Source organism: Saimiri boliviensis, chromosome 8 (genome assembly GCF_048565385.1).
Source record: "Saimiri boliviensis isolate mSaiBol1 chromosome 8, mSaiBol1.pri, whole genome shotgun sequence".
Taxonomy (NCBI): Eukaryota; Metazoa; Chordata; class Mammalia; order Primates; family Cebidae; genus Saimiri; species Saimiri boliviensis.
In genome coordinates, this window is record NC_133456.1 from 19,653,201 (window position 1) to 19,680,999 (window position 27,799).

At 50.2% G+C, this 27,799-nt stretch overlaps 1 protein-coding gene across 3 annotated transcripts in view; it reads right to left on the minus strand.

The window, feature by feature from the left end:
- Positions 1-661: 661 nt before the first annotated feature.
- Positions 662-27,799, minus strand: part of BDH1 (3-hydroxybutyrate dehydrogenase 1) — a 44,733-nt gene continuing 17,595 nt past the window's right edge. For all 3 annotated transcript variants that reach the window (XM_010336940.2, XM_074404066.1, XM_003926189.4), the window contains 5 exons: positions 26,237-26,309; positions 25,163-25,273; positions 12,093-12,234; positions 5,201-5,353; positions 662-3,252 (listed from right to left, as the gene is read on the minus strand). In XM_010336940.2, coding sequence (XP_010335242.1) covers positions 2,783-3,252; positions 5,201-5,353; positions 12,093-12,234; positions 25,163-25,273; positions 26,237-26,309 — 949 coding nt within the window. In that variant the 3' untranslated portion in view covers positions 662-2,782. The remainder of the gene's footprint in view (positions 3,253-5,200; positions 5,354-12,092; positions 12,235-25,162; positions 25,274-26,236; positions 26,310-27,799) is intronic.

Genomic DNA, 27,799 nt, shown 5'->3' on the forward strand with positions numbered 1-27,799 from the left:
TCTGTTTTGTCCACCTTAACTTCTCTCTCTCTTTTTTTTTTTTTTTTTTTTTTTTTTTTTTTTTTTTGAGACAGAGTCTCACTCTGTTGTCCAGGCTGGAGTGAGTGCAGTGGCATGATCTCAGATCACCGCAACCTCCCCGTCCAGGTTTAATCGATTCTCCCTGCCTTAACCTCCCAAGTAGCTGAGATTACAAGTGCCCACCACCATGCCTGGCTAATTTTTGTATTTTTAGTACAGACGGGGTTTCACCATATTGGCCAGGCTGGTCTTGAACTCCTGACCTCTGGTGATCCACCCGCCTTGGCCTCCCAAAGTGTTGGGATTATAGGTGTGAGCTAATGCCCCACGCCACCCACTCTGGAAAAGATGAAAAGTAGGTCCTACACCCACCTCTAAGCTTCCAGAAAGCCAATGGTAAACATAAGGTTTAAGTTAGCACTGCAGTTATTTGGAGGGAGCAGTACCCTGGGCTTCGCAGTCACTGGAAATGATTAAAACCAGGACAGCCTATAGGCCGGCCCAGCAGCTCGGACTTACTCAGAAGGTTCCATTAGATGAATATGCAGCTGCTCTGACATTCGGTTCTGTTGATTGAGACCCAGAGTATGTGGCCCCACTCTAGTTCCCAGGCAGGGACGCACACGTACAACTCCAAGGCTCCATCTATTTTTCTTTAATAAACTTCAGCACGAAAACAAATTCGCTCAACATGTAAAAATGCAATTCCAAAGGATCCTGCTAAAACAAAGTCCAGGACACGAAAGCATCCTACTGTTATGTGAATGCAATGGCCATCAAGCGTCCCTCTCTGCGCTCTGGAGAGTTTCAGCCCTGCCTGCCTCCCCTCCCTCCTGGAGCTGGGACAGGGCATCCCTGTCTGAAGACAGCGGGGACAGAGGCCCAAGAGGCAAGCTGAATTTGCTCATTGTGAGACTCTTTCCTTGGCACTGCCTGAACCCCATAGCCTACTCCAGCTGCCCGGGTTCTTCTGCCTTCTCCTGGCACCAGACTCCAGGTTTGGGCCACGCAGCTGCTAGAAGAGCGGGAACACTGTTTCTAAAGGGGCGTTTCTTGCGTCTTTGTTCCCAGTTTCCGAGGTGAGAATCTCGAACGCCGTGAGAACCCTTGGGCTCCGGTGGCAGCTCGGAGTCTGGGGCAATGGATGCCGGCACCGGCTGCGGAGGAGGCGAGCGCCCTCTAGCGGCAGGCCCAGCCCGCCCGGGGAGAGGCGGAAATGTTATTCGTAGTCTGATTTGTAAGGCTGGCACTTGGGACCCTGCCCTAGGCCTAAAGCCACCTGGAAGACTGGTGTTTGGTTTTGGTCCAGACATACAGGCCCTGGGCAGTTGCAGGGATGGCAGCTTTCAAACTCAAATCCAAGAAGTGATCATGCAGACTCTGACTAAAGTGGCACCACTTCTTAATTGAAAATAAGGCCAAGGCGGGAATGAAGGCTACGCTGAAGCCTTGCAGAACAGGGGTGTGTGTGTGTGTGTGTGTGTGTGTGTGTGTGTGTGTGCCTGTGTGTGTAAGCACCATGTGAGGCAAGCAGGGACCCCAAATCCACTGCTAGGGGAGAAGATGCCACAGTGTCCCACCATGGCACTGCCCCACTGACACTGGCCCCACCCAAGGCAAAACCAAGCAGACTCAAACCAGTAACAATCTGTCTTCTTAGCCAGAGAGCACCTGCACACAAGTCTACCCTGAGTCCTAAAAGAGGATGGAAAAATCTCAAGTAAAAATCTCCAGGGCCGGACACAGCGGCTCACTCCAGCACTTTGGAAGGCTGAGGCAGGTAGATTACTTGAGGTCAGGAGTTCGAGACCAGCCTGGCCAACATGGTGAAACTCCGTCTCTACTAAAAATACAAAAATTAGCCGGGCGTGGTGGTGCATGCCCATAATCCCAGCTACTTGGGAGGCTGAGGCAGGAGAATCACCTGAACCCGGGGGGCGGAGTTTGCAGTGAGCTGAGATGGCGCCGCTACACTCCCGCCTGGGGGACCAAGCGAGGTTCTGTCTCGAAAAAAAAAAAAAAAAAAAAATCTCCAGAAGGATTCCCACCCCCTCCATACAGCCAGCTCTGAGTCACTGACTGCTGGCTGGCCACAGTCACACAGCACCGTGGACATGCAGAGGCACCAGTGGGCACTCGGTATGTGTGGCTCAGATGAAGACACAGAGTTAGTCAGAAGATTCTTTGGTAGATGGATTCAAAGCAGCCCTGCAGTGCAAAATGTGAAGTGTTTCCACAGCAATGGCATGAACACATGACTGGCACTATTTATAAGCAATAAAAGGGTTATTTCATTCATCCTCTCTAAGCTGCAAATTCTTCACGTACAAAAGAAAGAAACCTGTCCTTTTTATTCAGGAGACTGGCTTGAGGATCAAATGAGAAAATTTTTTTAAACTGACAATGTGGCTTAAAGATGTAAAGGAATTTTGATTCTATCCCATAATCTGTTTTTAATATAAATAGGTTTTCCCAGAATCTCTGTATGAAAATCATCTCCAGAGAGACAGATGCACCATGTTTGCCCTGAGCTTTGGAGGCCCCTGCCTGCCACCCCACACCCCACTTCTGAAGGTGCAAGTCACTCACTATGCAAACAAGTCAGGCTGGGTTATTCCCTCTGGGTAATGCTAAAACCAGTTATGGGTCTTCCTGGGACAGTGGATAATCTACACGTGGATAATCAAGAGTTGACTCTATGGGTTCCTCCCTCCCCTCCCCTTTCACCAGGGATCCCCGATGGAGGCCACAGTGAGACTCTTCAGCGGATGTAGATCATGTCGGAGATGGCTCCAGGCAAGTGGGTCATGATCTGCATTCGCAGCCACCAGTAGTAGTCCATGGGGTGGTAGCGGGTGTAGGGGGTGGTGGCGGTCAGGGCATGTGTGACGGCCTCGATGACAGGGGACGTGTCTGTGGAGCCGCTGCTGCAGTAGGTCTCCATCCTGGCGATCTTTTCATCAAAGTACTTCTTGCCGTAGTCCTTGCGCACGACCTCAGGCAGCTCGTCCCACATCTTCTTGGCAATGGCCTGAATGCTCTCGGGGCTGTAAAGGCTGGTGGCAGCGATGAAGTTGCCAGGCTCCACCACACTGACCTTCACGCCCAGGGGGTACATCTCATATCGCAGGCAGTCCGAGAAAGCCTCCACCCCGAACTTGGTGATGCAGTATGGGGAACGGGCTGGGTTGGCCATGCGGCCCAGCATACTGCTGATATTGACGACACGGCCTACAGAGGGAGACAGAGATACCTGCTCAGGTGGCACTGCCCTATGACACAGAGGGCAGAAGTCTGGCATGTCTCCAGAGGCTTGGCTGGAACCCCTTCTGAGCCACCCAGGAGCCTTTTCATTCAGTAGGCAAGGCCAGCTCACGCCCACGCCTCAGCATCAGCACCCCTGATCTTCCTTGGGAACCTGGCTGTGCCAGGCGGGACAGGGGAAGACAACTGGGTGACAAGCAGGAGGGTACAGTGTGATGGGCAACACACGACTGACTCAAAAACCAGATCGAGCCCGATCCGGTGATAATAATTTGGGATGAAAACATAAGGGGAGAATGGGGAGGCAAGACAGCTGTGTCTGTGTGGATCTGAGCAAGGTCTGGTGCGGGTTAGGGAGAGACACAGCTTAAAACCTTCCCCTTCCCCTTATGGAGCTTAAAATTCAGCTCCAATAGTAAGATGTGCAGATCAGTCACACACTAAGGCCAAGTGTCGATCCACTGATATCAACACTGGCAATGGGGCTTGGAGGGCAGAGGAGGAAGTACCTGGGGCTGCAGCTAGGAGGGAGCCCCGAGACAGCCCTGAAAGAGGACAGGGCCTGTGCTGTTAGGCTCACGTCCCCAGCTCCATTCCACCTGGATGGAGCCCAGCACAGTCTGGCAAACAGAGCAGCAGGAAGGGGCAAGGGCAGGGTTTCTGAACCTGACTTCAGGGCTAGGACATGAAGCGAGAATCCTGCGCATTGGGAGAGTATCCTGACCCCTCTCCCTCCAAGGCCCTCAGCCACAGGCCCAGCCTGGGGGCATCAGGGGCCTCCCACTGCTCCTCCTGGGCCTGGGAACAGGGGGGTTGGAAGTGGATTGCATTTGGCCCAGCCTGGGAAGCCCAGGCAGATCTGGAACCAGTTTTCCCTAGGTGTGTACCCAGGAAGGAACTCACAGCCCATCCTGGGCACTGTGGGGAGGCACCTTTCAGAAACCTCTAAGTTACTGAAGGGTTAGGGTTTTCTTCTAAAATCCTACAGCTGCACTTCGTGTTAATGCCTATTGTTGCTAGAACTTCACAATAGATGTATGGATCTTACCCTTTTTGCCACAACTGCCTGCCATACTAGGGAAACGATCCAAGTCAATGGCTTCTAGAGTGGTTGCTCACATTTGGCCACTCACGTGGTTTGAGCGTTTTGTTGGCTTTCCTTTTTTTTTTTGAGACAGAGTCTTGCTGTGTCGCCAGGCTGGAGTACAGTGGCTCGGTCTCAACTCACTGCAGCCTCTGCCTCCCAGTTCAAGCGATTCTCCTGCCTCAGCCTCCCGAGCAGCTGGGACTACAGGGGCATACCACCACGCCCAGCTAATTTTTGGTATTTTAGCAGAGACAGGGTTTCACCATGTTGGCCAGGATGGTCTTGATCTCCTGACCTCATAATCCACCCGCCTCGGCCTCCCAAAGCACTGGATTACAGGTGTGAGCTACTGCGCCCGGCCGGTTTTCCAAATTTCTAATCTTGATTATTACTATTGTTGCTTCATACTACAATTACCTCACTTTTTAAACGACAGTATAAATAACCCATAGAATGAATATGCCAAATTTTGCTTAACCACACCCAATTGATGCAATGATGTGTACACACAGCTTTGTGCAAAGGGTGATTCCCTCTCTAGATGAGGTTCCCAGAGTGGATGGCATCTAAAATCTTTAAGCTGTTGCTACACAGACCACTGACCTCTTACCTGCTCTACTTCCTGAAAGCCACACACCTCTTTCCCTCGCCTGGCCACAGCCCCACTGCCCAGCATCACCCCGGGCTGAGCAGAGCCCCTGGGATTCATGAGCCCAGCCTTGCTAAGCTGTGGATGTTGGAGCTGCTGGGACAGGTATTTCCATTCTGAGCAAAGATGAACACACAGGGCAGGCCCCGGGGCAGGAGGGCGCTCCCTTTCCCACTCACCTTTGGCCCTTCGGATGAGAGGGAGAAAGGACTTGGTCATGCGCACTGTGCCCCACAGGTTCACTTCTGCCACCTCCTTGTAGGTCTCCATGCTGGTGAACTCCACCTCCCCGAATGTTGAGATGCCGGCGTTGTTAACGAGGCCCCACATTCCTGGACAGGAAGGGAGAGGTGTGCGGTTACCACACGGGCTTGGTCCCAGACCCTGCGGGTCTGAAGTGCTGCAGCCCTCCCTGATGTCTAGAATGTCCAGTCCTCACGTCACATCTGCTTGGCTCGATCTCTGGGCCCGGGATGGATGTCCCAGCTTGTGGCATCCCCCGGCCTCAGCGTCACTCACCTCCAACTCCCACTTCCACTCTACTCCATCCCATCCCGCCCCCACACCCCGAGTTGCACGCCCCATTCCTGTTTCCTCATCTCTACTTTGAAGCTTTCACTTACATCTTCTCTCGCTAGAAACCAGGGAAATCACAGGGGTCTTCCAGGCCAAGCCCCTTCTGCAGGACCAGAGAGGGGACCAAGCTTGCAGGTCACGCATCGAGTCAGAGGCTCAGCCAAGCCATGATCATGGGTCTGGCCCCATCCTGCTCCCCACAGAGACCTTCGTGACAACTACTCCAGTACTCCCCTCCCTCCTGGAAGCCATGGCATTCCCTGTTTGCTGGTTGTCACATGTGAGGTTCCACAGAACTGAGTACAGATCGGAGGAAATGGACACCGTCACAGTATACTTGGGTTCGCTGTTTCCTGCAACACTCGCTGAGTAAGGGACGCTTGGCTTTTGTAGACTTGGAGCATCTCGGTGCTGGAAGGTTTCCTGGAGTTTACGCAGTCTATTAACTAATCGTACAGCTAGGAAACCTGAGGCCCTGAGGGGGAAGGACAGGCTTAAGTTTATCCAGTAAGTCAGAGACAGGCCTGAAAGCGGCAATAAGGAGGTAGCCGTGTTTTGCAGAGACCTCTCGGAGTTCAGGTTTTTGGGGTGCAAAGGCTGGATGGGTCAGAGCCTCAGGACAGAGCTGGGCCCTGCCTCTTTGTTGTGGAAACCCTCAGGGTTCAGTCTCCTGTGACAAAAGCCCCGTGCTCCTTCCCGAGGTGCCACCTCAGAGCCCAGCTCCCCTCCCCGGGCCGTCCCTGCCTGTGGGAACTCAGCCCGGCTTCATTTTCCAAGTGAATCATGGAAATGAGTTTGTGTAAATGACAGAGTAATTGGTCTCTAGCTGCTTTCCTTCCGTATTACCCAAATGAAGGCTTTGTTCACTGCCCTCTGGTGCCTTCTCCTTCAATTACGGAGAATTCAGGGTGTTTATTAGCGAAAGGAAATTGCTGGCTAACAAAGTGTCCATGAACAGCTCCCTCCCACTTGCCACCAAAGCCTTGCTCACTCCCGGCTCTAGGTCTCACCTGTGACCTCCCTCTGATGCTAATGACAGGGTCAGCATCATCTGCAACAACGCCACAGCTCCCGGGGCCTCCTGCAGATGTACCCTGAGTCTTCACCCTCCTCTCTTCCCAGGAGGAGCAGCAGGCCGCTCCCCACATGTCATGGCTGACACTTCCCACGTCATCTTCGAGACCACAGCCAATGATCCTTCTCTCTCTTTCAGGCAACTTTAGCTTTCCCATTGCCCATGCCTCCAGCCCTTCAGTGCTGTACACATTAGGTGCTCAGCAAATGTGTTAGATGAATGAATGTCTACAAATACCGCATTTCCATATCCGGAAGATCCTTCTGTAACTGCGCTACTCGCTCTCCTTCCTTCCCTCCCAGGCTTCCAAAAAACACACTCTATCCACGAAGACAAAAATTTGCCAGGTGTGGTGGCAGGCACCTGTAATCCCAGCTACCCAGGAGGCTGAGGCAAGAGAATCACCTGAACCCGGGAGACGAGGTTGCAGTGAGCCAGGATCAGGCCACTGCACTCTAGCCTGGGCAACAAGAGCAAGACTCCATCTCAAACACACACACACACACACACACACACACACACACACTCTCTCTCTCTCTCTCTCTCTCTCTCTCTCTGTCTCTCTCATCTCATCTCTCCATCTCCCTTCCATACCACACTGGGTCCCAGCCCTCCAGCTGTCTTGAACCTGTACTCTCCAGGGTATCCAGGTTGGTATGCCAAGGACATCATCCCCAGTGATTCCTAGGCATCTCCTGCATCCAGCCCTGACACCTTTTTTTCACCTGCCCCCAGATACAAGGGTCCCCCAACGTCCCAGCCGAATCCTGCTCCTCTCAAATTACACTCAACTCTTAGATCCCCTCACCTTCTTCATGTGTATGAATTTTCCAGCTGTTTTGTGTTTGATTCGTAAGGGGCAATATCCCATGGCCTAAAATGCATAAAGCCCTTTTGCTACCTCAAAATAAAACAATTACATTTGACACTACTATCCAAAAGAGTTTAATGAAACATGACCTGTGAAAGATATAGCCCCTGGATTATAGCTTTGCTGACCTGGTGAGTGCTGAGAGTTTGTGGACCTAGCTGCCATCTGGCGTCCTCAGCCAATGTTCTGAATAAACCTGACAGAGGCACTCCTGCTGGCTTGGGCAACAGCAACTGGGTTCCTACAACAACCCCAAGACTGCCTCCACATCAATGGCTCCCCAGTTCTCCTCGGAAGTCATGGTTCTCTCCTCATCCCCCTCTCCTCCTGCTTCACTGCCACCTGAATGTCCGATAGGTCTCCAACTCACCCTAAACACAACCAACACATCAAGTTGCCAAGCTGCCCCAGCCTGCTCCTCGTCTTTGTTAAAGATTTCACTTTCATCTGTGACTCCTCCAGCTCCTCGACCCCTCCCCATCTAATGAGTCACCAAGTACTGTTAATATTCCAGATCGAGATCAACATGACAGCTGGCAGGTCCCTAATTAAGCCCTTTGCATGCATTAACTTCTCTGATCCTCACAACCACCCTGTAAAATAGAGCCTTAATTGTTTCATATCTGGTTGAGGCAACCGAAGCTCAGAGAGCTGAAGCACCTTGGTCAATGTCACCCAGCTAACAGGTGGGGAGGGTGGGATTTGGACCCAGATCCGTCTGAGGACAAAGCCCTCACACTCAGCCCCACACCCCAGGCTGCTGCTGGTTGCTTCTGCTGGGTGGGTTCTTCCTTCCCGTTTTCTCTGCCATTTGTTTGGGTCCTTGCTGCCTCTCTCCTGGGCTGCTGGAGAAGCCTCTTCCTGGGTCTCTTTGTCTCACTCACTCCTCTACCTCCATCTTCACCCCACCCGTCAGGTAGACCTTCTGCCCATCAGTCACTTCCTGCTCTATGGTCTCCATCCCACAGCATGGGAGGCAAGGCCTTTCCTGGGCTTCTCCCCCACTTCTCCTCATGTGTTCTGCCCGCCCGTCAGCCTGAAAGCAACTTGTGTTGAAATTCTCCCCATGCTCTTGTAGGGGTCCCATCCAGGTGTGAGCATTGGACCGCTCTCAGAGCACTACCACCACTTCACAGATGGGCAAGCTGAGGCCCACACAGGGTGCAAGCCCACCAGGTGCTAGCCAAGGTCACATTTCTAATAAGAAGTGAAGCCCAGGTCAGGCGTGGTGGCTCACGCCTGTAATCTCATAATCCCAGCACTTTGGGAGGTTGAAGCAGATGAATCACCTGAGGTCAGGAGTTTGTGACCAGCCTGGCCAACATGGTGAAATCTCTTCTCTACTAAAAAAAAAAAAAAAAAAAAAAAAAAAAAATTAAATTTAAAAAAATTAGCTGGGCATGGTGGCAGATGCCCATAATCCCAGGTACTCCGAAGGCAGAGGCAGGAGAATCGCTTGAACCCGGGAAGCGTAGGTTGCAGCGAGCCGAGATCGCACCATACTGCACTCCAGCCTGGGCGACAAAGCAAGTCTCCATCTCAAAAATATATATATAAATAAATAAAATAAATATTGACTGACTGACTGGTAAGTGATGTGCCAAGATCAGGCCATGCCCACAGCCTGCTCTTGGGCTCCCAGGCTCGGTGTCCCCTGGGGTGGGGGCAGGGAGGGCTGGTCACAGCCTGCGGATGTCCTCCCTGGGGCAGGGGACCCGTGCAGAGGGCTCCGGCTCACATCAGATAGTCTCCTTCATCTCGCCCCCCGCGGCTGGCTCCCCATGCTTTGGCAGCAACTGTTCCACAGAGCCAGGGGGCAGGGCATCAAACTCGCCCTCCAAATGTGCCCCCATGGTGGGGGAAGAGGAAGAGAACCCCGATGAAATGCCCTGCGTGGGGTAAGCGGGGAGACGGAGCAGAGGGGAGAGGAAGACCGGCAAGAGAGAGCGCGCTAGATGGGGGTCACAAAACTGCATATCTGACAGATGTACTGTTTTTTCTTTTTCTTTTCTTTTCTTTTTTTTTTTTTTTTTTTTTTTGAGACGGAGTTTCGCTCTTGTTATCCAGGCTGGAGTGCAATGGCGCGATCTCGGCTCACCACAACCTCCGCCTCCTGGGTTCAGGCAATTCTCCTGCCTCAGCCTCCTGAGTAGCTGGGATTACAGGCACGCGCCACCATGCCCAGCTGATTTTTTGTATTTTTAGTAGAGATGGGGTTTCACCATGTTGACCAGGACGGTCTCGATCTCTTGACCTCGTGATCCACCCGCCTCAGCCTCCCAAAGTGCTGGGATTACAGGCTTGAGCCATGTACTGTTTTTTCATATCTAAAAGTCTTCAAATCTTTTCCCAAAAACAAATGCAGTATTGGCTAAGTAAGTTCATGGTGAGTGGTTTCTCCAGCCCTCCAGAATGCGGAAAAAGCAGCAGGGGAAGGTTTGTGCATCAAGCTGGTGCTGGGATTTGAGCTCAGATCCCCTGCACAGAGAGGGTGAGTGCCTCCCCTCTGCGTGGGCTGGGCCCATCCTGCCTTGCAGGTTAGGCTTCCTGGCCAGTCCACTACGGAGAATGGAGGTGGTTCTGCCCCAGAGAAGTAGGGGACAGAGGGCTAGCACCCCCGGCCTGGTGCGTTCTCTGCTCAGGTCTCTGGTGATGATGCCTTTCCATGGGCATCTTAGATCACCACAAAACCCACACTATAATCAAGTGGCTTTATGGCGCTGATGGAGCTGTTTTCCTGCCCAGTAGTTTATGAAGGCAATATTCCAGCTGCCCAGGGAAGGTGGGAGGGAGGAGAATTTACTGCCAGGGAGGGGCGAAGCAGGCTGCAGGTTCTGAACTGGTAATCATCACAGCGGGACCCATTCTGCCTTTTCTTAATGGAACAGGAGCACTAGCTCTGCCTGTTAATTATTAAACAGATGTTCAGTGAGAACAGAGAATGGAGGGGCCTGTGACTGGCCTGTTGGGAGGATGGGAACGGCAGTGGGCTGATGAGGCAGCACATCAGCGACAGGCAGAGCAGCAGCGTCACTGATAGCCACACACGAAGCCTCTGAGGCGTTGCTCTGAGCGACCCCATGTCCACCTGCTTGATACATGCTCAGCAGAGCTCCCAGCAAGGAATCTCGTCACTCCTCCCATTTCCTCCTCCTTCCCAGACACTGGAGCTGCCCCACCCCATTCTGAGGGAAAGCAGAGGCCTGCATGCGACATACCCTTTCTGCCTGAGCTGTCAGGGAGCTCAAAGGTAAACTTCAAGATTCGCTTCTCCAGACGCTGCTGGGGGCCCCGCTCCAGGGAGCTCCATCCCCCACTGCTGTCGTCTACGTGAATGGCACCACTTGGTGGAGACACAGCTCCTCCCACCAAGGTCCTCCACTGGGTGAACTGGAAGGGTATTTTAGTCCTTATGCTACTGGAACTTTCTGTAGCTTTTGACCCTGTTGGCTAGTGGTACTGCCCCCCCTCTCTGACAGCTGTCTCTCCCCTCCTCTGACCCAAACACTTATATTCCCAGGGGTCCCTCTGTGCGTCTCCCTGATTCCCCATGTTACCTCCTGCCGTGGGCACCTGCTCTTCCAGCCGGGACAGTCCCTCGGTGGGAGGCGCTTCGGTATCTCCCCATCTCCCAACCTGCTCCTGCAGTGCAGGCCACCAGGTGTCCAGGACAGAGATTTCACGCCTCACCTCATCCCCCCATCCAAGTCACCAAGTCCGGCCAGCTTCGCCTTCTCAGAACTCCTGGCACCTGACCATTCCTGTTTCCCAACACCTACCACGTTAGTTCCGGACTATCAAACTCACGCTTAACTCCCGCTTTGAATCCACGTTGCCACTGCTGTCCTCGGAGGGAGCCAGGCCATTCCCTCAGGACGACTCCCTCAGCGGCTCCCCAGTGCCGTCGGGAGAGGGGCCATGCTCCCTCACCTAGGATCCAAGACCTCCCTCCCCAGCCTCCTTGGCTGCCATCCCCTCCGTGTGACCTGACCTGTGCGACTCATACTGAGGTGCCGGGCTAATACCACCACTTGACAGACAGCCCCCACCACCCTACCCTGTCCTGCCCCCAGCTGTGGTTCCTGCTCTCCCCACGATCTGCCCTAACTGGCCTGTTTCCGCTGCGCCCCCGGCTGGACCAATGCCTCTCTCAATGCACGGCTCCCTGATTTTGAACTCAGTCCCTGGCTGAACTATGAGGTCCTGGGGACAACAGACCGGGCCTTGACCATCTTTGTGTCCCCAGCACTCAACCCAGCTCCCGGCCCACAGGGGGCCTCAGTGGGCGTTGGCTGTGCTGACCTGAATCGGTACGTAGCCACAAAGCACTCCATGAACTCTGAAATCACCTCCTGGCTGCATTTTTTTCATTGCCCTTCTGCACGAGTGTTTAATTGAATCCCCCTCCTCTTACTGTGCAGGAGGAAGAGTTTAAACAATAAGAAAAGGAGCATGGTGGCAGGCTGCTGGCCAGCAGAGGGTGGTGTGTGGCAAGGGCCCCTTGCAATGGCCCCATACACAGCCCCTCCTGCCCGAAGGGGCTCCCTACCTTTCTCAGGGTCCTTCAGGCTCGAGCGGACGATCTCCACCACTTTCTCCACCTCTTCGCTGCTGCAGACGTTGAGCTGGACGGTTCTCAATCGGTCACTGTTTAGGCTGTCCAGCTCCTTCACCCCATCATGGCCTTTGTCCTGGGGAGGAGAGAGGAGCTGCTTCTACCTCCTTCCTTCCCACTGAGGCGGACCCTGAGGACCCCTGCCAAGGCAGGAGCTGGCCTCACGTCCTGGCCAAAGCCTCAGGCGTATTGGTAACTGCAGATGTGATTCTCTGGAGGTCTGACCAGGCCCTGTCCCACCAGCATGCGAGTTCTTTTTTTTTTTTTTTTGAGATGGAGTCTCACTCTGTCACCCAGGCTGGAGTGCAGTGGTGCAATCTCAGCTCACTGCAACCTCTTCTGCCTTCCAGAGGACGTTGAACCTTCCAGGTTCAAGCGATTCTCTTGCCTCAGCCTCCTAAGTAGCTGGGATTATAGGCATGCACCACCACGCCTGGCTAATTTTTGTATTTTTAGTAGAGACAGGGTTCACCATCTTGGTCAGGCTGGTCTCGAACTCCTGACCTCAAGTGATCCGCCCAGCTCAGCCTCCCAAAGTGCTGGGATTACAGGTGTGAGCCACCGTGCCCAGCCACATGTGGTTCTTTTTAATCCTGAGCACCGATGGCCTATCAAGCACCAAGCTAAGCGCCACAGACACAATCATGAATAGGACCGAGAGCTGGCCCCCAAGGCCTCATGACAGGATTCTTTCTCCAAGCAGAGGCTGCAAACTTAAGTGGGGCAGGTGGGGGGCTTGGGAGTACAGCATATGTCAGGAATTACCCATGTGGGGATGGAAGCCCACAGTGCCAGATGCTTACACTTTTAAGCTAGTAATTGGGAAATCTCTTAATTCTTTTAAGTGTTGGCAACTTACACACATTTTTTTTTTTTTTTTTTAACTGTGTGGGCCAAAGCACGTCCACAGGCCACCCAGGAGCAGCAAGCTGCCAGTTCACTGCCTCTGTTCTAAGCCAAGGGCCCATCAACTCCAAATGAGTAAGAGGCCAGAGCCAGCTTCGAATCCCAGCCCAGTCACTGAGCAGGATCTGTGCACTCAGAGGTGTCCCTTAACAGGTGTGTTTTAGTAGAGACATCCTCTTATCTATTTTTGTCCATTTTTTCTGGCTGTAAAACAAGAACATCACCACCTGTCCTGACCTGCTCAGATTAATGGAGTAAGGAAATGGATTTGCAAAAAGCCTGTTAAGAGTATAAAGCACCGTGCCGGGCGCGGTGGCTCAAGCCTGTAATCCCAGCACTTTGGGAGGCCGAGGCGGGTGGATCACGAGGTCGAGAGATCGAGACCATCCTGGTCAACATAGTGAAACCCCGTCTCTACTAAAAATACAAAAAACTAGCTGGGCGTGGTGGCACGTGCCTGTAATCCCAGCTACTTAGGAGGCTGAGGCAGGAGAATTGCCTGAGCCCAGGAGGCGGAGGTTGCGGTGAGCCGAGATCGCGCCATTGCACTCCAGCCTAGGTAACAAGAGCGAAACTCCGTCTCAAAAAAAAAAAAAAAAAAAAAAGTATAAAGCACCACACCAATTCAGTTACCACTCAACACGAGTGTTGCAACATGTTAAGTTTATGAATACAGATGTTAAAAAATGCTAAGTTTATGGATATTGGTGAATGCTGAGGGTTTGACAGAATAGATTGTTTGCTAGATGGCAGGAAAACCTAGCTGGCGCCCCCCAAGTAGAAAACTACTTGGGACATTCCAAAGCGGCAGGACAATGTATCAATATCATACACTGGTCAAAACAATTCTTTAAGATATCCGACCCTGCCCCTGTGGCGAATGCTTCTTAGTTTGTCTGTGACCTGTGAGCAGGCAACAGCTGCCTACTTGGTATATTTTTGTGTCATGAGAAAATACAGAACACCTGTTTGTTAATAATAATCACCTGTTCAGAGAGAATAAATACATGGATCAGAATCTGCGGGGGGTCTTCAGCCTGAAATGCTGGCAGCCCCAGAGGCCATCAGCTTGGAAGCCTGTTGGCCTCTGGGATAGACCCACTTTGCTGTTCTATCTGGGTGTCTCCTCTCAATTTCTTCAGCATCACCTGGGTGGGGGGTCTCTATGGCCGAGCTGGCTCTCGGTAAACCAGAAAGGTGTCGCTCATTTGGCAAACATTTCTTGGACCTCTATTGTGTTGCAGCCCTGAAGATAAATAATTCCGCCCCTATTCCCAGAGCCACGTTCTAGGGGAGAAGACAGGTAAGTTCACAAGCAACATAGTGACTTGTGCTGTATTGAACCTTGTAGGAGATGGGAGGGACACAGGAGGGGCAGGCAGGGGAGACCTTCCAAGGGCAGTGACAGCTGAGGATATTAACAAGAGGGGGCCGATGGGGACAGGGCACTGCGGAAGAGATAAGAGGATGCCACCATAAGCCATCAGTTGCAGACAGTACAGACACGTAAGGAAGTGGTGGACGCAGGGCAGGAGAGGTGGGCTGGGGTCTGCTCGTGGGCACTGCCGAGCTGCTGGGGCACTTCCATCAGAGCAGATGGCATTTTCTGAGTGTCCACCGTGCTGAGCACTGTGCTAAGTGCTGACATGCTTTGTCATATGAACCCTCATGTCATGAGGCGGTTTATGTTGCCACATTTCATACTAGTCTATGAAATATGGTTTTTTTTTCACAATAGGGATGAGCTACACTCGATATGAAAATTAAACATAGTTGGTCTTAAATGACTTAATTGGCAGTGACTTTCCTGAATGGTGCATGGCACAGTGATGCCCTTATAAGAGGACTGGAATAGCTGCCAAGAATAAAGAGTAGAGAAATGCCCACTCTCCAGCCAACGGCTTGCCCATGGCACACACAGCTGCTACTGAAACAAACATCCCAGGCATGGGCAAGGGTAGAGAGCCCAGGATGGTCAGCACATGTCAAAGGTAGAAAATTCTCCTCTGAGGCCAGGCATGGTGGCTCATGCCTGTAGTCCTAGCACTTTGGGAAGCCAAGGTAGGTGGATCATGAGGTCAGGAGTTCAAGACCAGCCTGGTCAAGATGGTGAAACCCTGTCTCTACTAAAAATACAAAAAATTAGCCAGGTGTGGTGGCATGTGCCTGTAATCCCAGCTACTCAGGGGGCTGAGGCAGAGAATTGCTTAAACCCAGGAAGTGGAGGTTGCAGTGAGCCGAGATTGTGCCACTGCACTCCAGCCTAGGTGACAGAGCGAGACTTCCATCTCAAAAAAAAGAAAGTTCCCTACTGGTTAGACTGAGCCTTCTAAATGCTTTGAACCAGAAGAACCCTAACCCAGGACTAGAGAGATCCCATGATGCAATTTCAGACCTAGGAGAAAATGGTGACAGGACTGCCCAGTGGGGCCAAAGCTCCTGGACAGAGTGACTCTGGAGAGAAGGCTTGAGTGGAACATGATTGAGGGAGCCAATGTGTTGGCTCTGTGCAGCCACAGAGAACAGAGCCAGGGCCAACAAGTCAAATTGAGCTCAAAATGAGGTGTGATCTTCACAGGCTGGAGACAGCATGGGCTACCTGGAGGTGTTTAGGCAGTGAGTGGGGGTGGGGATGGGGGCTATCTGTAGGTACAAGGGATTGTTTGGGGGTTGGAGGGATGTTTGAGGATGGGGTGTGGGAAATGGGGTATGGAGACAATCCAGGCCTTGGACAGGAGGTCAGGCTGATTTCCTCCTAATACCCCGTCCATTCCTAGACTGTCATCATTCCAGCGTGGTTTTCCATAGAAAGGAAGCCTCCCCAGTGGCCTTTGAAAAAGCAGTGTGACATGACCCATTGAGTCTCTGCAAAGGCTTCGCACCAGGAATGCCTTTGCACAGGGCAGCCAGGCTGGAAGCTCGGTTAGTCTAAAGTTTGGTTCTGAAATCCCCTAGACGTGCCGACTTTCCAAAACAAGATGCAGGCATAGGAGTCACAGGACAGATAGGCCTGGAGCTCACGGTGTCATTCCCATGGAGGACTCCACCAAGAAAGAATTAATACCGTCTTCAAGTCTGGGTGGGATGATGCAGTGCCCACAGATCCCTCTCTGCCACAGACAGCACATAGGTACCAGGAAAACACGTGTCTTCCACCTGGTGGCTCTTAAATGCCCATGTGGTCTGAACCTCAGAAAGGTGGCTTCTAGCTGAATGCACAAGAGGTATCTGAATGTCCTTCCTCTTGAGACCTGGCTAACCCTGTTGCTATCACTCAGCTCTTCTCAGACCCCTATACATGACCTCTCCTCTGCTCTAGACAGCATCACAACAATGGCCCTGTAGTTCTCAGGGGAAGCTCTCCACTGCAAATCAGGGTGCCCATGTAAACTCTTTTTTTTTTTTTTTTTTTTTTTTTTTGAGATGGAGTCTCACTCTGTTACTAGGCTAGAGTGTAGTGGTGCAATCTCGATCTTGGCTCACTGCAAGCTTTGCCCACGGGTTCAAGCAATTCTCCTGCCTCAGCCTCCCGAGTAGCTGGGACTACAGGCGCATGCCACCATGCCTAGCTAATTTTTGTATTTTTAGTAGAGAAGGGATTTCACTGTGTTGGCCAGGATGGTCTCGATCTCTTGACCTTGTGCTCTGCTCGCCTCAGTCTCCCAAAGTGCTGGGATTGCAGGCGTGTGCCACTGTGCCCGGCTATAAACTCTTAATCTGGCAGTTGGACAGTGAAGAGTTTTCTTTTAGAGGAAACTAGGGGGTTAATCTCACTGTCCACGGCTTCAGGCTTAGCGTCCACGCTCCCCAGGAGAGCAACGCCACCCTCCTATCTTCACCTGACAGACCACCCCAGGAACCCTCATCTGCCTTTGAGCAGCCACCACACCCTGCTCCTGACAACCATGCCAACAGGGACAGAAACTACCAGTTTGTCCCCAGTTATTCAGGGAGCCTTCCCAACCACCCTCAGCCTGCTGGCTGCAGACTCTGGACCCCTTCGGGGTCTACCTGTCCTCAGGCCAAGACTGCCCTGGGGACCACACCTCCTCCCTGGCCCCTCTGCAGGTCTCTGGCGTCTCTGTCCACCTGTCTCGCTGCTCAGGGACAGGCTTTCGGACCCGCTGAGTTGGTGCTTGTGTAACCGGCTTATTGATCAACCTACTTCTTTCTCTTACGATCCCTTTCTACCTCACCTGTAAGCTATTTTTTCCACCCCTGGATGAAATTTCAGGCAAGTCTTACAGCTTTTCCACTCGTTCTCCGATAGTGGACAGAGAGCCTCTTTGTTTTGGCTTGAAGAGTCCTGTTCAGTCTCTTCGGGAAATGATTCCAGCCCACTCCGGTCTGAAAACCCAAACTGCCCAGCTTGTCTCGGGGTAAAGCTTTCCCCCGCCCAGGCCTGAGGGCTGTGGGAAGTAGGTGCTGGCGGAGGTGGTCTTTCTCACTCTTCTAGCTCCTCCTCCCTCCTCCTCTTAACTACTGACCCATCCAAGTTTGGATCCAGGGGCAGCAAATGAGGAGCGAAACTATAGCCTTCTGAGGCTGGCGGCTGGCTGCTGTTGCTGCCCCCGAGACGGCAGAGGCACAAAAGCCAGCTCTTCCTTCTTGGGGTGCTTCTGCGGAGCCCACAAAGATTCTGCCCTGGAGACCTCTGACCACCACCCCAGTCAGTGGCAGAGCAGCCGGCCTCCTCCAGCCCCTGGCCTCAGTGATGGACCCTTCCGGCTGGGGACACGTGGATCCTCTAGCTGGCTTACTAGACGGTTACCCTTAAGGTGACTCCAAGCAGCTCTTCCCCTTGTCCACACAGGGCCAGGCCACTGTTTCCTGCCCAGGTAGCAGGACAGCCATCTCCCCAGCAGCTCTCTGCTCTGCTCCCAGATGAGCTATTCCTACCTCGTTCTCGGGCCTTTAGACTTCTGGTAGACCTTAGCAGCCCATTCTGTGGCCTCCAGACTCCAGGGCACAAATGGTAAACCAAGAAGCTCTCCAGGGAGTTCAAGAACTTGGAGAAGTCCGGAAGCTCTCCAAGGCATCCACATGAAGCCCATCTCTTTGTACTTGCCATCAAAGGGCAAATATCACAGCACACTAACAACTTTTCCAGCCTCTCAACCTCTTCTACTTCCATTTCTTATAATAATGAGGAAGCCAATGAGCTGATTCTGGCAGAAAGATTTTACAGTCTCTAGCATGTATGTGCAGGTGGTTTAGCACGTCAGGGAAGAACAGAAGGACACGTGACACATGTCATGCGTGAGCATCTTATCACACGTGTTAGAAGCACTTCAAAGGGAGAAGCGAGCGTGGGCACTGGAATGTTCACAGGATGGGCGGGAGGGGGAGCTAGCAAGCAAGTTGGGGAAGAACCCAGAGAGCATGGAGTCAAGAAACAAAGTGTTACGAGCAAGCGTGGTTTATCTGGTCGAAAGCTGCTGCCGGGTCAGGCATGATGTGGTCTGAGAAGTGGCCAATGGGTCTGGCGAAATAGGGGCTGCTGGTATCCTTGATAAAAGCCGGGTCAGAGGCACTCGGAGACCTTTCTGGTCTGGTCCTGCCTTCTTTTCCCAGCTCACAGGGGCACTGGGCTTTAGCCACCTCAAACTACCGGCAATGCCTCATATGCCACCTGCCCCGTCTCACACGGAGCTCCCGTTCATCCTTCCAGATGGTGGTGACACGCCACCCCTCATTAAGCCTTCCCTGTGCTGATACGAGATCTGCTCCCGGGCCGGGCGCGGTGGCTCAAGCCTGTAATCCCAGCACTTTGGGAGGCCGAGGCGGGTGGATCACGAAGTCGAGAGTTCGAGACCATCCTGGTCGACATGGTGAAACCCCGTCTCCACTAAAAATACAAAAAATTAGCTGGGCATGGTGGCGCGTGCCTGTAATCCCAGCTACTCAGGAGGCTGAGGCAGGAGAATTGCCTGAACCCAGGAGGTGGAGGTTGCGGTGAGCCGAGATCGCGCCATTGCACTCCAGCCTGGGTAACAAGAGCGGAACTCCGTCTCAAAAATAAATAAATAAATAAAAGATCTGCTCCCGTGCCCCTCACTTCACGCTGCTCCTCTCACATTCTGCTTCAGCCACGGGGGCTTCCTGCTGTTTCTCAGGCACACCCTGCACGCTTCCTCCCGGGGCTTAGTATGTGGCTGTCCCCTCTTCCCCTGGGTTTCTGTGACACTCACTCCTGCACCTCCTTTGAATGAGGGAGCTCCTTTTACCCTCTTGGTGTGGTCTTTCCTCCTTCCTGAAAATTTAACACCCCCTCTACCACATTCATGCCTTCTCTTCTTTTCCTGCTTTACTTTTCTCTACTGCTTTTATCGGCCCTCAGAGAAGCAATTTACTTATCTTATTCCTTATCTATCAACCCCCCTTGGAATACAAGCTCCGCCAGGGCAAGAAGTTTTCACTGAGTTGTCATATGCTGTATCTCCAACAGAGAACACGGTCAGCTCATCTTAGGTGCTCAGTAAATATTTGCTGAATAAACAAACAAGTACATAAACAGGGTAATGGGGCAAAGCCTGATCCAGGTGGGTTAAACCCCCTTTCAGGGTGCTTTTCTGCAATGAGGAGCAGAGACATGGGGAGGTAATGCACACAGGATGTTGTGGTGTAGAGGTTTGTGTGTATGAGTGAGTGTGTGTGTGTGCGTGTGTGTGTGTGTGCGCGTGTGTGTGTGTGCTGAAATGATCCAGCAGAGAATGCGGAGCCAATGGCGTAGGAGGCAGCAGACATCTGCTGCAGCTAAGTCCTTGAGTTGGCCCAAGGCAATGAGATATGAGACATAGAGGAAAACTAATTCTGAACAAGAGCGGGCAGAGTGTTTAGGTGCAGATGTAGCCAGAATCCATCATGGGGCTAACATTGAAGAATCAGGCTAGAAACAAATCCCTCCTTTCAGCTTCCATGGTCCTTTATCCAAAGTCTCTGGTGGCCCTGACTACTTTCTGATTTGCCTAACTGATCTGAGGTAGCAGATGGAATGAGTCAAGAAGCGGATGCCCACAGACATAACCTGGCAATGAGTCTGTCTGGTACTTTCTTCAAAATACCAGTCAACCAATTATAGAATTACTGCTGTAGGAGTGGAAGGGCCTTGGATCACCAGTCCAATCCTATTAGTGTAGTAAGAGGAGACTGAGGCCCAGGGAGGGAAAGTGTTCGCCCCCTCCCAAGGTTAGTGGTCAATCCGGGACCAGAACCCAAGGCCCCACGGCTCTTCAAAGAGAGAAGACTCTTTTGGAGAGTCTTCTGCAGCATCGAGCAGCCTCTGCACTATGCTGTGGAATCTGAGTGTGGATCCTTGTGTCACTGGACAAGCCAGCACAATGGCAGAGAAGCCTAACAAAGGACAAGGGACTTTACAACTTTTTTTTTTTTTTGAGACGGAGTCTCACTCTGTCACCCAGGCTGGAGTGCAGTGGCGCGATCTCAATTCACTGCAACCTCCACCTCTTGGGTTCAAGCGATTCTCCTGCCTCAGCTTCCTGAGTAGCTGAGATTACAGGCACATGCCACCATGTCCAGCTAATTTTTTTTTGTATTTTCAGTAGAGATGGGGTTTCATCATGTTGGTCAGGCTGGTCTTGAACTCCTGACCTCATGATCCACCTGCTCTGGCCTCCCAAAGTGCTGGAATTACAGGCATGAGCCACCGTGCCTGGCCCTTTAAAACATTTTTATGGCATCTCGGTTCTTACCAGGACCTGCTGAGGCAGGTCCACATTCTGCAGAAAAACCCAGCACCAAGGATGCCACACCCATTCCCCACAACCCTCCCCGGACAGCCTCTCTCACACACTGCCAGGAGTGGTAGCCTTTCAGGGGAGCAGTTTGGGGATTTGAACAAAATCTAAACCCTGCACTCTCACATCTACAAAATGTTCCTGAGAATCGCCAGTGGTAGCAGGTAAAGACGTATGTGCAAGATGGCTCACCAGGCTTTGTTAATACAGGTTGAGCACCCCTAATCCAATAATCCCAAATCTGAAATGTCCCAAAATATGAACTTTTTGAGCACTGGCATGATGCTCAAGGGAAACACTCATTTGAGCACTTTGGATTTTGGATTATCAGATTAGAGATGCTGAGCAAGTATAATGCAACTTTCAGATAAGAGATACTCAACCTGTAATAGCAAAAGTCCCAAATAATGTATACACCTGCATTTACGCTGCCTTGGAGCAAGAGAAGACTTGACCATTTTTTTTTTTTTTTTTTTTTTTTTTGAGATGGAGTCTCGCTCTGTTGCCCAGGCTATTGTGCAGTGGCACAATCTCGGCTCACTGTAACCTCTGCCTCCTGGGTTCAAGTGATTCTTGTGCCTCAGCCTCCCAAGCAGCTGGGATTACAGGCACGTGCCACCAAGTCCAGCTAATTTTTGTGTTTTTAGTTAGAGACAGGTTTTCACCATCCTGGCCAGGCTGGTCTCAAACTCCTGACCTCAAGTGATTTGCCCACCTCGGCCCCCAAAAGTGCTGGGATTACAGCCATGAGCCACCGCCCCTGACAAGACTTTACTTTTTTATATAATATACTTCGATATTATTTGAATTTATTATGAATATGTAGTATTACTTTTACAATTCAAAAGAAGTAAAGATTAAAAGGACAAACAAAACCTTCTCTGATCCAGATGGAATGATGTTTAGAGTGCGGCAATGCAAATGATTTCTTGTACTTGTTTATATCATTGAAATTTTTAAAATGAACAGGTATGGAACATTACAAAGATATCAAACATAGTATGAAAAAGTCCTCCCCTGGGTTTCTACTGCCTTGAAAATGAAGAAAAATGTCTCACCCACTGAGCAGAGAAAGCAAGTTGTCCTGAATGCCCATTCTTCCCTTTGTCCTTCTTCTATAGCAGTAAAACGCCTGATGTTTTAGGCAGGGTACACATTGTCTCAGAATACTCACTACATTTCCCAGCCTCCCTTGCAGCCAGGTAGGGCCACGTGACTACATTCTGGCCAAGAGAATGAGAGTACAAGTGATATTTGGGAAGCTTTTGGATCATGTCCTTAAAGAACAGGGAAGAAGAAGAGAAATACAATAAAAACAACACTGAGATATATTTCCCACCTATCAGACTTGCAAAAGCCAAAAGCTTGAAGCATACTCTGCTGGTGAAATTGTGTGGAAATAGGCACTCATGCACTCCTGGTGGGAATGTAAAATTACATAACCCTGTGATGGAAAATTTTGGAATCTTTTAAAATGACAATATATTTTATTTACCCTCTGATCTAAGAGCAATCTCACTCCTAGGAATCTAGTCTAAAGATAATCCCCCAATAATGCAAAAATACAAGGTTATTCATTGCGGCATTCTTTGTAATTGCAAAATATTGAAAGCACCTAAATGCTCATCTATAGGAGATTAGTGAAGTAAATTATGATCTACCTACTCAGTGGGGTGCTTCAAAGCTGTTTAAAAAGTAAATAAGATCTCTGTGAGGTCATACAAATTGATTTTCAAGATATATTGTTAACTTTTAAAAAACCAAAGAGTATATGCAATGTGCAAACACTTGTATAACATGGGGAGAAATGAAACAATGGAGTGGAACGGCTAGAAGGTGAGGGAATAACACTACTTTGATTTTACCTATTTATATAATTTTTGACTTTTCAAACTTGCTAATGGTTTACATATTCAGAAATTAAATTATACCAACAAGAATGAGGGAAAACAGATCACAAATGCATTGTATTTCAAATAAATGATATAATGATAAAAAACAATCACTAATCCATGTAGCTTTTTAAAATAGTGCTTTGGGCCAGGCATGGTGGCTCACACCTGTAATCCCAGCACTTTGGGAGGCTGAGGCAGGTGGATCACATGAGGTCAGGAGTTCAAGATCAGCCTGGCCAACATGGTGAAACCTAAAATCCCATTTCTACTAAAAATACAAAAATTAGCCGGGTGTGGTGGTGGGTGCCTGTAATCCCAGCTACTCAGAAGGCTGAGGGAAGAGAATTGCTCGAGTCCGGGAGGCAGAGGTTAGAGTGAGCCAAGATCGCGGCACTGCACTCTAGTTCCTGCTGGGGCAACAGGGCAAGACTCCGTGTTAAAAAAAAAAAAAAAAAAATAGTGCTTTGTATACCTTTTAGCCATACCTTTAAAGTCAAAAAACACTTTAAAGAAATCCTAAATAAGCTCTACTGTGGCAACCACGGAGGTGCTTAGACCTCCCTTCAGGAAAGTCTGCTGTGGGAGCGATTGACAGCTACACCTTCGCAACCACTACAACTTCACAGCCATGGCATGAATGCCATGACCACACATGCTCCCGGCCAATGGCTGCACATGGTAGGAATGGTGGGCCATTCCCGCCCAACACTGGTCTCTTCTATCAGACAACCTTTTCTCGGGGATTCCCCAGGGTCCCAACCAAGACTTTCAGTCTACACTGCAGTCTGAAGCACGGCCTCCCTAATCCTCCTTGCTTGCAGTTTCTTATCACAGACTGTATTGCAATCAAAAGCTTTCCCTGCCTTTTTCTGCCCCTTCCCCCTTGAACATTATAGGCATCTCCCTAATCAATTTCTTGCATATCTACTCCGATTTTGGCATTGACTTCTTGGAGGATCCAAGCTGACAGCCTACTTAGTAAAGTTTGCTATTTGTAATGATATGAATATAGCAATGCTGAAACTATGTTGTGTGTATTGTAGGACTAGTCAATTGAGTAAATATATTGATATAGGAATCGGAGTTCTAACTGCAGGAGAAGGAACAAATATGAATGAGATAAGCAAGGAAGAATGCCGTTGTGTTGAACTGGAGTAGGAGATCAATGTAACCTCATGATTTTATGAATAAATAAAATCACGAGGTTACACTGACTTCAGATGTATGCTATAGATAGATAAAGCGTGTGCATATGTGTGCATGTGTGTGATGATACATACATCTTTAGCTCTGTCCACTGAGAGGGGCAAGGATGAGCAATGCCCTAAGCCCCACTGGCAATGAGCCCACCTAATACCTAGATCTCAGTTTCTAAATTTCATTAAAAGGAGTAGGTAGAACACACACATCTACAGAGACATGTGTGTGAACAGTCATAGCAGCATTATTCACAATAACCCAAAATCCTAACATTTTTATCCAAACATCCAGCAACTAGTGAATGGATGTTTTAAAAATATAGTATAGGCATACAAGAGAATACCATTCAGCAATACAAAGGAACGAGCTACTGATGCATTCTACAGCATAGATGCCTCTCAAAAACATTACACTAAGTGAAAGAAGCCTGGCCCAAAAGGCCATGTATTGTATGATTCCATGTGGATGAAAAGTCTAGAAAATACAAACCTAAAGAACTAGAATCAGTGGCTGCTCAGGGCTAGAGGTGTATGTGGGGATTAACTGTCAGTGGTCAAGAGACAGAGTTCTGAGTGATGGAGAGGTTCGAAAAGTGGATTGTGGTGGTGGGCGCACAACTCTCTAAACTGGGGGACTATCCACAGTTTGCTTTTGCAGTCTCATGTCCCAGTGCTTCCCTTCATGCACGTTCAATTCTACTTAATGTGTCCCAAAGGAGCCTCATGCTTTCAAGCCTCTGCCCGGGTGATTCCTCCTGTCTGGCAGGCAACTCCTCCCAGTCTCCTCCTATGGCAGCGTTATTCACTCTCCAGGGCCCAGAACAAATGTCACTTCCTCTGGCATGCCATCATCAGCCCCTTCCTTCTGTACAGTCTCGCTGAACCTTCTTGCACACCCCTGAGCATCTTCTTCACTCTAATTCTTCAGCTGTGTCTACTCATGGGTGTCTCCTCACCACTCCACAGGGAGCAACTTCAGAACAGGGACAAGGTCTCATTCTTCTACTGCACCTAGCAAAGTGTCAGGTACATCATTAGCATTTAACGAATGATGGATGGATGAGTAGATGGATGGATGCATGGATGACTGGCGGACAAAGCTATGAAGAGTGAGACTGAAGCCAGTGGAAAATGTACAGGCCTGTTTAAGCAAAGATGAGCCAGTTGTTAGGAAAGGAATTTTTGAAAGACTATAAAAGAATGACTATGTGTAAAAGACAATGGAGAAGGAGATAACCAGCTCTTACCTTCATCAAGCAGCCAGCAAACACAAGGAAGCCTTCTGAATGCAGATGCTTGGCCAGCGAGAACCCAAATCCAGAGTCACAGCCTGTGACCAGGACAGCTTTGCTGCCAACCTGTTATACAAGGTCAGATCCCATGTTAGGAACCCAGGGTCCAGGGCAAAGTGACCAGACCTCTCCACCCTCTGTGCAGTGACACTTCCTGAGTGGCCCAAGCCTGGCCCTCCCTACCTCGTTCTTGCTGTCTGGAGAAGCACCGCGGTATAGTGGAAAGGCCAGGTTCTAACCCACACTCTGCTGCCAACCAGCAAAGTTGCTTGGGAAAATTACTTCTGCCTTCAGGATCTCATCTACAATCACCTATGCTACATGTGGGAAAACAGAGGTCTTTTTTAAAATGCTCAATATAGTTACTGATAGAGCTGGAACTGAAACCAGGGCTGACAGATTCCAGAGCCTAAACTCTTTTTTTTTTTTTTTTTTTTTGAGATGGAGTTTGGCTCTTGTTGCCCACGCTGGAGGGCGACGGCTCAATCTCGGCTCACTGCAACCTCCACCTCCAGGGTTCAAGCAATTCTCCTGCCTCATCCTCCTGAGTAGCTGGGATTACAGGCATGCGCCACCATGCCTGGCTAATTTTGTACTTTTAGTAGAGATGGGTTTCTCCATGTTAGTCATGTTGGTCTTGAACTCCTGGCCTCAGGTGATCCTCCCATCTCGGCCTTCCAAAGTGCTGGGATTACAGGCGTAAGCCACTGCGCCCAGCCTCTAGAGTCTAAATTCTTAACCCCTAACTTGCTGAGTGGGGCTGGGAGTGCTGGCTCCCCACTAGGCCTCCACTGATAGCTTCCTGGCTGGGAGGGGCTGGAATGCCTCATTACTGCTTCTTCCCACATGGATGGGGGTATGTGATATTATTACTGATGAGGAGCTTTGAGGGAGGGTTGAAGGAGAAAGTGGCTCCGAGTGTCCTGGAAACACTAAAGCTCCACTCTGAGGGTAGCTTAGGGCCCAGGGGCTGAGAGGAAGGGGTTCTGACCATCCAACTCGCCCCCAGGTAGCTGGGCTTCCACTCACCGGCTCCACCGCACTGGCATAAGTCCGACGACCAATAGGGATAAAGGAGGCAGAACAAAACAATAGTGGGCGTCTGCAAGAGAAAAGAAAGCCATGAGTACAGGACTGACCTTATTCCTGGGGCAGAAGCAACTAGACAGACCCTCCGCCACCACTGGCCTGAAGCAGGACTGAGCGTCTCTCCAGCCCAGGCTCCTGGAGACAGCTTGCTGGTACAGCTGAGAAAGAGGCCCTCTTTCCACCAGGGTTGCTAGGCTGATAGAAAGTGAGCCAGCATTTGCTATGGCTATGTTTGCCACTCTCTAGGAAGAGCCTTCCTGAGAATAAAGCCAATTTAGAAGCTACTTTTGTTGGGTAGGCTCTGCCAAACCTTGACCATCCGGTGCCCCACTCCAATAAAGTTCCATTTTCTGCTTTCCAAGGTACATAGGTAATATTTCAGGGTAATTCAAGTGTGAACTATTCTTGTATTAGTATAGTTTTGGTAAAGCCTTCCGCAATTTCAGTGTCTTAATCCCCGGGGGGCTAAGCTTCCTGATAGCTATTTCAATCAAACTTTGTATTTTGAAATAATTGTAGATTCACATGCAGTTAAGAAATAATACAGAGAGATGCCAGGCACCTCTTACCTAATTTCCCCTAAGGGTAGCATCTTGTGAAACTACATTACAATATCACAACCAGGACATTGACACTGATACAATAAAAATACAGAACATTTCCATCACCACAGGGATCCTTCATGTTACCCTTTTATAGCCATGCCTACTTTCTTCCCACCCCACACCATCTTTAACCACAAATCTGTTCCCTTTCTCTATAATTTTAGCATTTCAAGAATGTTATGTAAATGGAATCATACAGTGTGTATCCTTTAGGGACTGGCTTTTTCATTCAACGTAATTCTCTGAAGATTCATCCATATTATTGCGTATTGATAGCTTGCTCCTGTTTGTGGCTAGGCAGTGCTCCATGGCACAGGGGTACCACAGTTTGCTTAACTCTCTACCTACTGAAAGACATCGGAGTTGTTTGCAGTTTGAGCATATTACGAATAAAGCTGCTTGAACACTCCTACATAGGTTTTTGCACAAACGTTAAGTATTCATTTCTCTTGAATAAATGTCCAGAGGTGTAATTGCTGGGTCATATGGTAGTTGCATGTTTAGTTTCTTAAGAAACTGACAAACTGTTTATGAAAGTGACTACTGCAGTCTACATTCCCACTAGCAATGTCTGAGTGACCCAGTTTCCCCATATCCTTGCTGGCACTTGGTGGTGTCACTATTTTCTACTTTAGCCACGCTAAAAACTGTATCATATTTTGCTGTGGTTTTAATTGGCATTTCCCTAATGGCTAATGATGCTGATCATCTTTTCATGTTTATTTGCCACCTGTCTCAGTCTGTTTGGGCTGCTATAACAAAATACCATAGACTGGGTGGCTTATAAACAACAGAAATATATTCCTTACAGTTCTAGAAGCTGGGCGTTGAAGAACAAAGTGCCAGCAGACTGTGTTTGGTGAGGGCCTACTTTCTTCATAGACAGAAGTCTTCTGAC